Source organism: Dipodomys merriami, unplaced genomic scaffold (assembly GCF_024711535.1).
Source record: "Dipodomys merriami isolate MVZ:Mamm:240054 unplaced genomic scaffold, mDipMer1.0.p SCAF_4, whole genome shotgun sequence".
NCBI classification, from domain to species: domain Eukaryota; kingdom Metazoa; phylum Chordata; class Mammalia; order Rodentia; family Heteromyidae; genus Dipodomys; species Dipodomys merriami.
The window spans coordinates 77071748-77084315 of NW_027205603.1; the positions used below are offsets into that span (position 1 = coordinate 77071748).

Genomic DNA, 12568 nt, shown 5'->3' on the forward strand with positions numbered 1-12568 from the left:
GTACAGGAGCCTTCAGCCACTTGCTCTGCCTGTCTCAGGTTTGGGAAGAACCTCAAAGTGAATGTAGGGACACATATGACAAGCACACTTTTCACCAGTTTCCTCCGGGAGTTGTGTCAGTGGTGATGACAGCTAGCTGAACTCACAATTACACACCTGAGAGCCACGACATACTTGCCGCTGACTTTGAAGGCACAAAGCCAGGAATGAAGCAGCTGAACACTGGAGACAAAGGGAATGGGAAAAAGAAGACACCTGACTGGCTGTCAGAGGTACACTCCACCAATCAGAGCAGCCGAAAGAAGCTCAAGTGATGCATCCATCAAGGAACCAGCTCATGAACAGGCTTCCTCTCTAATCCAGGCCACAGGTCTGAAGCTACCAGAGATCTTCAGACACTGGAGATGGGAAATGCCAGGCTAACCTATCTGAGATCTCCTGGGATTCACCTAGAGCAAAAGTGGCTGCAGGGGTGACTCCCACAGGCTGTCAACTAGGACAGGGTTTCTTTTCCTTCTTTTTGAAATCTTGCTTAGACTTTCAAAATAAAACAAAACTAGAAAGCGATCAGCAAACCCATGCACATAGCATTTGGAAATCTCAGCCTGCAGCGATTCTCCTGCTAGTGTTTACATGTCCACTGAGCAACGCAAAAACCATTAGCTGGCAGCTTAGCAGTGCCCTGACCTTTCCCTTGTTCAGCCTACAGGGGAAAACTGCAAAGACAAGGTCTATAAATTCAAAATAGAATTTTTGCAGCCAAAGCAGCACAACACATCCATTTTGAATTCAAAGCTAGACATGAATTTTTTTTTGGGGGGGAGGAGGGCGGTCTTGGGGTTTGAATGCTGGGCCTTGGGCACTGTGGGCTGTCCCTGACCTTCTTTTGTTCAAGGCTAGTGCTCTACCACTTGAGCCACAATGCCACTTCCAGCCTTTTCTGATGAGTTTAATAGAGTTAAGAGTCTCAGACTTACCTGCCTGGGCTGGCTTTGAACTGAGATACTCAGATCTCAGCCTCCTGAGTAGCTAGGTAGGACTACAGGCATGAGCCACTGGTCTAGCTAAGACATGGAAATTTTAAAATGGAGGATGAGAAGGATACAGCATTGTTTCTTCCTTATGTGCTCAACTTCTGGATTTAAAGGGACCTGTTTCCTTTGTTTATGAACTTGCTTTACCAACATGGCTAAGGTGTAATACATAATCTTACCCAGTCTTCAGAGTGGGCCCAGGTCTTGGCCCTACAATACAGAGCCAAAACCCACATTAAAGGGCAAATAGTTCAGTAGATGGTGCAATCCTACGGTATTGAGTTTGAGGGAAAAAGAACAGGCACTACACAGCCCACTGGAATTGTTGGCCAGAAGAAAGGTGAGGTAAGGATTAAACAGATTGCCAGGAGCTTGGATGGAGACAGAGTTTCAAGAATCTGGGGAATCTTATACTAGATAATCTCATAAAACATGTGGGAGAAGTCTTATTGTTTTCAACACTACTTTAGAAAAAAAGATAATTGGGAGCGTCTTCATGCTGAAAGTAAAAATCAGTCAGTGATTCAGAGCATGAAAATTCAATGCTACCTAGAGAAAACAGATGGCTCCCAGTCAAAAATATCTACCCAGCTGGGAACTGGTGGCTCATGCCTGCAATCCTAGCAATTCAGGAGGCTGAGATCAAAGGATTACTGTCTGAAGAAAGTCTTTGAGATTCTTACCTCGTTAATCAACCAAAAAAGCCGGAAGTGGAGCTGTGGCTCCAGTGGTAGAGTACTATAGCCTTGGACAGAAAAGCTGAGACAGAATGCACAGGTCCTGAGTTCAAGCTCCAGGACAGGCTCAAGCTTAAATCTACCCAGCAGGAGATCTGTTTACCCATGGGAACACAGAACACCAAAAGAATCTCAAAGTTCAAAACAGACTGCAAATAGCTGAGCACTGTTAGGGCACCATAATTGTGGCAGGCCACTCTATGGGGAAATAAGTTACATGCCAGTTGCTTTTGCGTAGGATGAGATGAATTCACAAGGTAAATAGCCAACAAGCATGTGGCTATTTTAACACCTACCTTTCTTAATAAAAGCTCATTGATTAATCTCTCTAATAACCACTTAGCTTGATTCTAGTCCCATGAATGCTCTAACCATATTTGTTATGCTCCCTACTGTGTTGGAAACCTATTCTACAATGCCCATCACACAGTAGGCATCAAAAATGGGAACTCAATAGATAAATGTACTTTTTCTTTTTCTCTATGGGACCATTGGAATTCTCACAGTATTATGTGGAACCATATGAAATGGCCACCTTTGTTGAGTCAAATGATGACTGACTTCAAAGGATGGATGTTTTGTCATCTTGGCTCAAGGGTGTTTTAGTATGAGCCAGTCTCTCATGGCTGGTCCCCTGGGGGCTAGCAAAGGAAGTCTCCTAGATGACATTGCTTCACCCATCCAAAGTCACTTAGCATTAACTGATTTCTTTACAATGGGGGAGATTTATAAGAAAGCAATACACAGTAGCTGGAGAAATGAGCTCACCTCTGACTGCCAAGAGTGGAAGCAATTTCAAGGAGGAGGTAACAGGTGGACAGGGGCTTAAAAGATATATGGGAATCTTGACAGAGATGAAGAGCTGAGCAGGGTGTCCAAGAGGATGGCAAAACAGAAATTAGAGGTAGGAAGGGGACAGAATGCAATTCAGATCAGTGTAAATGGTATCTGGAGGGGAAAGCAATAATAGAGAGGATGTGAAGGCTGGCCTGGGTCAGGCTGCATGTGGCTTTAGATGTCAAGTTAAGACATTGTCAAATGGAGACCCTGAAGAGGCCACATGATTAGATCATTCGGCTCTAGGCAGAGTGGACTGGAGACTGGAAACCATCAAAACAAAAACGTGGGTGAATGAAATACTATTCTGAAAGACACAACCCATTATGATTAATTAGCTAAGCTAATCTCATGTCTCATCCACCATTAGCCTATGGTTACCCTCACCATTTACGAAAAAGTGACTATTACCAGGCCCTGAGTCCATTCAATCATCACAGCAATCCTGGGATATACGCCTTATTTATTTCTATTCCATGAATGAACAAACTGAGGTCCTACACCCCAAAGCTCTCCAAAGGGTTCGTATTAACAACCCAGGTTTTGCTGATTAAGAGCACATGACTGTCAAAGCTAAGGACTTTCTGAGATCAATGTAGTATTAGATGATTTAATCTGGGCCTAGTAATTCTCCTACACAGGAGGAAGACTTCTAGAGCCAAGAGCAAAATGTCTCAGAGAAATGAAGATTCCATAGAGGCTCTCTATTTAGGTGCTTTCCGAGTCCTACCTTGCTTTCTCCTTCAATGACGATGACAGGCACAGCAGTGGCAGGCCAGCGGTGTTTGGCTGGTAGGGGCTTGTCACAATTCCATAGAACTATGATCTGAAAGGCACAGGAATAATTAGATGGCTAGTTTAGGTGCTGTCAGTCTTGAACTTTAAGGTTCTTCTTGCTGTTCTGAGAAACATGCATAATGGGGGGGGCTGCTGTTTTTGAAAGAACATAAAAATTATATATATTGCAGCCCTTTTTTGCTTTAGTTATTCTTCCTATACAATTTCTTGTCTTTGTCCAAGGATGGTCTCAGATCAAGATCCTCCTATCTATATCTCCTGCATGTCTGAGACCAGAGACATGTACCATCCTAGCCAGCTCATTTGTTGAGATGCAATCTCAACATTTGCAGGGACTGGCCTTGAATTCCCATCTTCCTTATCTATGCCTCCTGAGTAGCTAGGATAATAATAGGCATGTAATAACACATCAGATCCCTTGTGCATTTTCATTAGTGCATATTAATTGTATAATATGGGAAGGAGGTTCACTGTGGCATTGCCACATATATAAATAATATGCTTTAGTTATATTCATTCCTTCTATTATTCTTTCTTTTCCCACCTTGTTACCACACAATCTTCAGAACCTCACCACTTCAACAAGCAGAGAATCAGAACAGAAAGCACAATCTAAAAATCTGGGCCTACGGGACAGGGAAAAGCTGGTGGAGAAAAGAAGTAATTTTAAGGTTGCTGGAGCTTAATGGTGTGGTTTCCTAAATTCTGATATCTTAAGATGAGGAGTGAGATAGCAACTCTGATCAAGTTAAATGAAAATGTATACTAAACATGTGAACATCTGCTAGAGCTTGTGCTACACCAGGCAATGTGGGTGGAATAAAAGGATCAGAGCTATAAGTGGGATGAGCTCATGTGTTGGATATTCCAAAATGCCTGCTGATTTTTATGACTTTATAATTCCCAATAAAGGCATTTAGTTAGAAAAAAACACACTGTTCAACATCATCTGATTCCTTCCTCAACTGCAAACCTTCTTAGGGACACTAATTCACAAATATGAAGCACCATTGTTAGAGAATTGATTTGGAAAAATATTGTCACCAGAGATGTTAGATTTTCCTCTTGATGCTATCAGCCATGGTTAGAAAATGGATAGAAAACCAGAAGGTGTAGCAAGTCTGGGTCCTCCTGGCAGACTTTCTGAAATTACTTTAATGTATCTTTTGCTTAAATGTTTCTTTATCTGGTAATGTGGGTTGAACCTGCTAGTCAAGTGCTCTACTACTTGGTTTTAGTTGTTTTTTTAATGATGTACTCTTCTGCTGATTTTGCCTGGCTGGCCTCAGAATGCAGTCAGTCCTCCTGTTTCTACTTCCTGAAGAGCTGGGACGAGAGGTACAGGTGTAAGCAAACACACCCTAGTCTCTGTACTTGCATGTGTGTATGTGTATTTGTGTGTGTGTGTGTGTGTGTGTGTGTGTGTGTGAGAGAGAGAGAGAGAGAGAGAGAGAGAGAGAGAGAGAGAGAGAGAGAGAGAGAGAGAGAGAGAGAGAGAGAGAGAGAGAGAAACTTGCACCAGTTCAGTCTTTCTGTAATCCATCTGTACCTGAGCCAGTTCCACTTCTGAGAGGCTCTAAGTTGATGAGAAGGGAGGAATGAGGGATGGCAAATGGAAAGGGAGTAACAGGGCTAGGATGCTGGGATGGCTCAATGAGTCCTGGGGACCCAGGAGGGAGCCAGGTAAGGAGCAAGGATTCTCTGAGCTGCTGAAGGTGACACGTGAACTCACCTGGGCACAGTACTGGGACTTGGCTGCAGCCACCAGAAGCTTCAACACTGGCTGGGACTGAGAAACCAGGGGGGTCACTGCGTGGATGACTGCAGTGAATTTGGAAGGGGGCTTTAAACCTGAAATGGAAAGGAGAGAGGAGCCTAATGGAGCACTGCAAAACAAGACTTAGAAAATTACTCCTTCTTGCTCCATTGCTTCACCCTGGAACTAATGTTCCCTCCTAGCATATTTTTCCTTTGCTTCTTATGTCCTGACAGGACAGAAACAAGAGGACAGAAAAGCCGCTACTTAGCTATTGCCTCAGCCTACACCTCAGCCATTTAGAGATCAATGTCCACTTCCAGGTTCTTTGATGGCTTTCCCCTCCCTTGGTGATACTGCTTTGAACTCTGGTGAGCTTCTTAGGAAACTAATGTCTAAGCGCGCACACACACACACACACACACACACACACACACACACACACACACACACACACACACACACACACACACACACACACACACACACACACACACACACACACACACACACACGAACCTTATTATGGACTTACATAAATATGCTCTCTCTTCCAAAGTATTTGCATGTATCTGCTTCCTAACCATTCAAGTAAGCGATTTTTGTCTACTTAATAATATTTCAAATGACAGCTAGCAAGTGGAAAGACTAAAAGAACAGCATTTAGAATCTGCCTACAATGGAATCTTGGTTTACCAGTTTGGAGAAGATTATTTAACCCTCTCTGTCTTCACAGCTCTAAAATATGGCCACTAGTCACATGTCTAAATTAATGGGGTTACAGTGAGAACCAAACAACCTGATGTATAAAGAGCACTCAGAATAGGACGTAGCAAATAAGTGCTCAGTATGAATTAGCTGTTATCAGCTTCATCGTCATGGGAAGGAAGCCTCCATACTCGAAGCATGCCTTCCATACATATCCATGATTCAGCTAGGACAAAAAGTATGTGATGCTGACACCTGTGCATCACAGCTCTGAAGCCTTGAGTACTAAAGGATGATAAACATGCCAAACAGCCATGGCCACCAGACACAGGAGTGAGGTGTGGCTTGTGAGTCTTCCCATAAAATGCACTAAGAGATCAGAAACAGGTTAAGAGGCTTTTAGAATGCCAATAGTTTAGACTCACTTATATATGGCACTTTAGTAATGTAGATGTGAACTTCAGAGGGCAGGGACATTCAACTTGATGTCATGGGACATCTATAGGGTAAAGGTTACAACAGGACTCTTCACGTAGAAGGATTATGCAAATTCTTTGTAGAGGAAATGACAATATTGAACTAGCATTGTAACCGTACCTATGAAAGAAGCTAAGGTCTCCAATTTCTGGATACATCCTCAATTAACAAGAATAACCATGACTGAGAAATTGCCTCTTTTACAGGGAAAATAAGTCCCTACTTTAGGTTTCCTGTATTAGCACCACTGATGCAATTCTAGCAGGCAATCTCCAAGGGAAGATCACAACACTCTATCAAAAAAATACATGGAAGTTCTTAACCACTGGACTAGCACTAAATTCCAAATAAGCAGTGCTGAGATTCTACATTTCCCAATCTGGCCTGCTGATCTGATAGGGTTGCCCCAATGTTCTTGGTTCAGATTAAGGAGTTCTTGTCATTACTGAGCACTTGACACTATGACTTTTTTTTTTTCAGTTTCACCTTCTGGGTTTCAAGGTAAACATGTACCACTTTAAAAGAAAGAGACTGGTTTGGAGAACAATAGCATGAAGGGGAAAAGTCTGAGTCTTTTTATCACATCAACTTGGAAAAATGCTTTATTGTTTCATGATTTCTCAAGTTTAAAACTGTTGAGGTGAAATACCCAAAGATGTCACAAACATAAGAGGAGCTGGGGCCCCAACGACATCAGTGTCTATGGCAATGACAGTGGCTTCTTTAGAGCCGCATCCCTCTGGCCACCTCCTTTCCCCACTGTGACTAGATTAAAAGCTGCTTGAGAGCAGAGATTGCAGCAAATATGACCTTTTATTTCTAATACCTGGCTGTGCATTAGCATAGCACAGGAGAGGGATGTAATAAATGTTGAAAGAATGAATAAATTTGCCCTTGTATGTTCTTATTTCCTTCTCCTTTCTCATTATTAATTCAGCTTTTCTTTAGTGGATGACAGTAGTTTGTGGGATTGTGAAAAAAAAAATTAGGGAGAGCTCTTTCAAGCTCATTTTATATACGATGAGACGTAAGTTTATATATAGTTAATCTATTGTTATCTTCAAAATGATCCATAATTTGGGGAGCCTATTTCCCAACAAGAAATAGCTTTACTAAATTTAACGGGTAGCTGGTTATATAGGAAAAGTATCTCTATCTATCTATCTATCTATCTATCTATCTATCTATCTATCTATCTATCTATCTATCTATCTATCTATCTATCTATCTATCTATCTATCTACCTACCTACCTACCTACCTACCTCCCTCCCTACCTACCTACTTACCTAATCCGCTTGGCTGTTTTTGTAATTGTTGATATGACATATCATTTATAAGGCTTAGAAGGCAATCTCCAATGAAGACCGTTGGGAAGACACCATTAAGAATAGCAGAATTGAGGTTATTAGTTCTGGATGACATTTGGGAATTAAACAAAGGCAGATCTCCTGGAGGAATTCACTTACCTAAATTAGCATAGTAGTAAGGAAAATCTCCCAGATAAGATGAATACTGTGGTAGGACAAACAATCCTCCAGGATGTTGGTTCCATATTAAACTGTTACGTGATATGTGCTTGAATATTCTGTCCTGAATAATCTGCAACATTAAAACAGGGCACAAAGTGAGGATTAGACCTTGATGCTACTTAGGAAATATCAAATTAATCCAAATAAACGCAAATTGAGGGACAATGGTATTCAAAGTATTGACTACACAGCCTAATCCTAATTCTCCAAATGTCTGCAAGACAAAGAAATGACAAGCAGTGGAAAACAGAAGAAAGAGATGGCTAACCTAGTTTCCTACTTACATTCTATATTCCCAGCTCATTTTCCTTTCTCCAAAATTCACTGTTTCTTTATCAGAGGATAGAGCAATGGCACTGTGAAAGAGAATTAGGGACAGCTCTGCTAACTTCATTTTATATATGATGATACTTAATTTTATAACTAATCCACTGTTTACTGATGTTTACTCTGGGGTATAAGAGGGATGACTTACAATGCTTTAGTTAAGAGAAAACAATCACGGTTATGAGGAGGTTGTACATGGAAAATACTTCTACTTTGTAGAACATTTATTCTGGTTATTTATTCTACTTGTAATTTTCAGATGCACAATCCATTTCCCTTGCAGCTTTTCATTTAAATCCTTCACTCCCCTCCCTTTTCCCTTCCTTTTTTTTCTGAAAGAACGAGTCCATACTTGTTTCCAGGTAAACCATGTGGAGCACATAATCTGCCTTTAATGGTTGAGCATCTATATATGGACCCTAGGTAACATAAACAAGATTTCTGTAGATTACACAGAGACTGAACTGAAAGCAAACAGAAGCCATGTTCAGTGTTCACTGGGGCTTAGGTTTTGACCTGTTTCTTTAAATCAGAATGTAGATTTATTTGCTTGTCATATTTCAGAAACCAAAGGGAACTTTGGTTATAGGCTAGCTAATGATCTTCAGTAGTTTGACCTCAAAATGTAGTGACTTTCTAAATTGCTCAAAATATCCTACCTAAGAGGACAAGAATCATGGCACACGAAGAATAATAATCGCCAAGCTAGTTCATTAGTTTCGTTGGATTTGGGACCTAGCAGATCATTAAATTCTACAGTTAGAGCCAAATATTCTCCCATCCTGAATCATTTGTCAGTTGAATGTGATTAGTCCACTTTAGGGCTTTCTCTCTGTGACTTTCACACTCTTGTAATTGTACCATCCACTCATTAAGATATGATTTGACAAATAATTAACTTGATACAAAATTTTATGTTTCAAGCAATTTTTTAAAAAAATGTAAAATCCTGGTTCAGCAATGGAATGGGCGTTTAAAATGCAGGAGGCCAAGTTCAACTCTCAGACCCAAACACAGACACACAGACACACAGACACAGACACACACACAGACACACACAGACACACACAGACACACACAGACACACACAGACACACACAGACACACACACACACACACACACACACACACACACACACACACACACACACACACACACTGATTTAAGTCTTAAGAGTTGGGAGACCTAAATCACCATTTTACAGGAACCCATTTAATGCAAAGCAATTTTAAGTAAAAACTATTTTAGAGAGAGTTTTATTATTTGCTAGGTTATTAACATATTTATCCTATGAAGACTTGACAAGTAATAAACTAAGCTATATTATATTTATATTTTATCATGTTATTTTCTTGATGAGAGAGAAGGAAACAAACAGAAAAGAAACTTAGAACACAAATAGTTTCTTGATTTGTGCATTTAATCTTTCACTCAGATCAAAACTGATCATTATTTTATGCTGATCCTGGGGCATGAACTCGGGCTCTGTTAGCTATCTTAGTCTGTCTGCTCAAGGTGGGCTTCCTACCAGTTGAGGTATACCTCCACTTCTGGCTTTTGGGTGGTTAATTGAAGAGAAGAACTTCATGGACTTTCCTGGCATGGCTGGTTTTGAACCCCGATCTTAAAATCTCATTATCCCGAGTAGCTAAGATTATAGGTATGAGCTCCTGGTGCTTGACACAATTGCTAAATATGGCTACACAGAGCTTTCTAATTTGATAAAGATCTTAGGAATCCAAATAAATACTAATGTTTACTCTGTGGTAGGAAAGGGATGACTTACAATGCTGTAGCCATTGTGAGAAAAATCATCATAATTGTGAGGGGTTTCTATATGCAAGCAATTCCACTTCATACAACATTTATTCTGGTATTTTTATTATTATGTGTATTCTGCAGATCTACTGTCTGTTTATTTCCCTTTACAGCTCTTCATTTAAACCCTTCACTGCCTTCCCCCTTTCCCCTAAATTCATGTACTCTCAGAAGGTGGTCAATGAAATAAGCTTGGATATCAAGACACAGAATAAATTGGCAATAGATGACACTGTAAATTCAACCTACCAACAAATGACATAAACTCAGATGATACAAAGTGAGTCACCATTCATTCTGAATGTTGATGTTATGCTTTACACTGTCCAGACTATCTAAGATAATCAGTTACGATATTCTTATGAAATATTAGTAAGAATTTTATACTCCCTTCAAATGGATCTTGACAAAATGGTACCAGTCCAGGTATGAAAGCAATAACAAACGTTGAACTTAACCTTGGCCAGGCAATTTGCCACTTTTATGGCTTACTTTCATTTGTAATAAAACACAGTAGCACATTAATTATAATAACCGCTCAGAATTTAACACTAGCTGCCTACATTTTTACACTTGCCTTTAAGAGAATTTTCATCCCTACATTGAATTTTGATATATTTTCCTATTTTTACACAGCTGTGATACAATAGATCTTGTCTCTTATAGGTATTTTCCTAGTATTCATGATTTACTTATCTAAACGACCAACAATCTTTGCCACGGAAAGAAATAAACATATTTTTGAGCACATTTTTTCCCTACATTTAAGACTGATTCTTTAGAGCTTTGACAACGGGTGTGTACACTGTTAGAGATATGCACATGTACAGTCAAGCATCTATCTAAGTGGCTTATAAAAACTTGAAAGAATACAATCTCAGTTTACCATATTGAAACATCATCTTTTCTGTTGCCTAATTATCACTGCTATATTGGGCAGTACTGAGAAGCCTCAAGGCACTTATTGCTTGTGGGTCAGATTTCTTTGGCTATAAAGAAAATCAGTACAGGCTGGGTGCCGGTGGCTCATGCCTGTAATCTCAGGAGGCTGAGATCTGAGGATCACGGTTCAAAGCCAGACGAGGCTTTATTGCCAATAAACCACCAGAAAACCAGAAGTGGTGCTGTGGCTCAAGTGGTAGAGTACTAGCTAGCCTTGAGCTGAAGAGCTGAGGGACAGTGCCCAGGCCCAGAGTTCAATACCCATGAGTGACAATTAAAAAAAAAAAAAAGAAAAAGAAAATCAATACATACAAACAAACATGTAAATATGTGCATATATAAGATTTTTTTTCATTTTCCTTGATGAAGATACCAGTTATTAATATGAATTAAAAGGAAAGAATGACAGATGCCTTATTATTTCTTTTTATGTGTCTTATTCTTTATCAGAACAGCAGGGAATCGGCCATTTAATGTAGTACTGACTCAGTCTTTTCAATAAATGGATATTGCCTAACATAAACAGTGCCACCATAGGCCACCTTGCTCAAAGCCAAAACAATCTTCTATTTCCATTATCTCATTGATTTAAAAAGAACATGACATAATAGCATAAAAATGCAATGGTTTGAAATATATAGTCAGATAACTGAAGAGGAAAATGGGGAAAAACATCATTGAACTCCTCTAAAAATGTGCTTTCCCAGATACTACTGGCTATTTTCCTGTATTACTGTAATTTTTATTAACATTCACCAATAGCACAATGGGGTTTCATTGTGTCCATTCCATAGATGCATGCAGAGCACTCTGAACAAATTCACCCCTTCTCCTATATTCCTGTAACCCTTCTCCTCTCCATCCTGACCCCTTTTTCAAACAGTGTATTGTGTTTCTCCTGTATTATTACATTTTTAATATACTTTCATTTTGCTCATCGTTGTTCTGAGTTCCTATGGCTCAGTCCTTAGTGGCAGTACTCCGTGGAGGAACACTGTCTTTTATGATTTCTAATGGGTAACAATATCTGAGTCCAAAGAGTTTAGCTCTGATTCAATCAAGAGGTAACATTAGGAAACTTCACTCAGACTTGAAAAAACAAACAGAATCCTCAGCATGATAGAGTCCTGCACAATGAAAAAGTACCAATGACTTGATCAGATGAGGGCTGTTTCCAACTGTATCTAAGCACTGCCTGCAACTCTAGGGCTTCTGTTATCCAAAGACTCAACAATCCAATCTCATCCCTATGGGCTGGCTGGTGTGTGTGTGTGTGTGTGTGTGTGTGTGTGTGTGTGTGTGTGTGTGTGTGTGTGTGTGTGTGTGTGTGTGTGTGTGTGTGTGTGTGTGTGTGTGTGTGTGTGTGTGTGTGTGTGTGTGTGTGTGTGTGTGTGTATACACATATATACACAGGCGCACAGGTATGCACATATACCTATACATACATTTATATGTATGTGTATATATGTATATGTGTATGTATAGGAAAGAAAGAAGGGAGGAAGGAAGGAAGGACCTAGAGTTCTAGAATCTGAATATAGATCATCTTGAATAAAGAATTCTCAAGCCAGATGCTGGTGGCTCATGCCTATAATCCCAGCA

General features: G+C 40.1%; 1 protein-coding gene across 1 annotated transcript in view; it reads right to left on the reverse strand.

The window, feature by feature from the left end:
* Ext1 (exostosin glycosyltransferase 1) overlaps positions 1-12568 on the reverse strand; it is a 275875-nt gene that overhangs the window by 14286 nt on the left and 249021 nt on the right. The window contains exons 5-7 of the mRNA XM_069991299.1: positions 7816-7948; positions 5139-5257; positions 3339-3434 (exon numbers count right to left, since the gene is read on the reverse strand). Coding sequence (XP_069847400.1) covers positions 3339-3434; positions 5139-5257; positions 7816-7948 — 348 coding nt within the window. The remainder of the gene's footprint in view (positions 1-3338; positions 3435-5138; positions 5258-7815; positions 7949-12568) is intronic.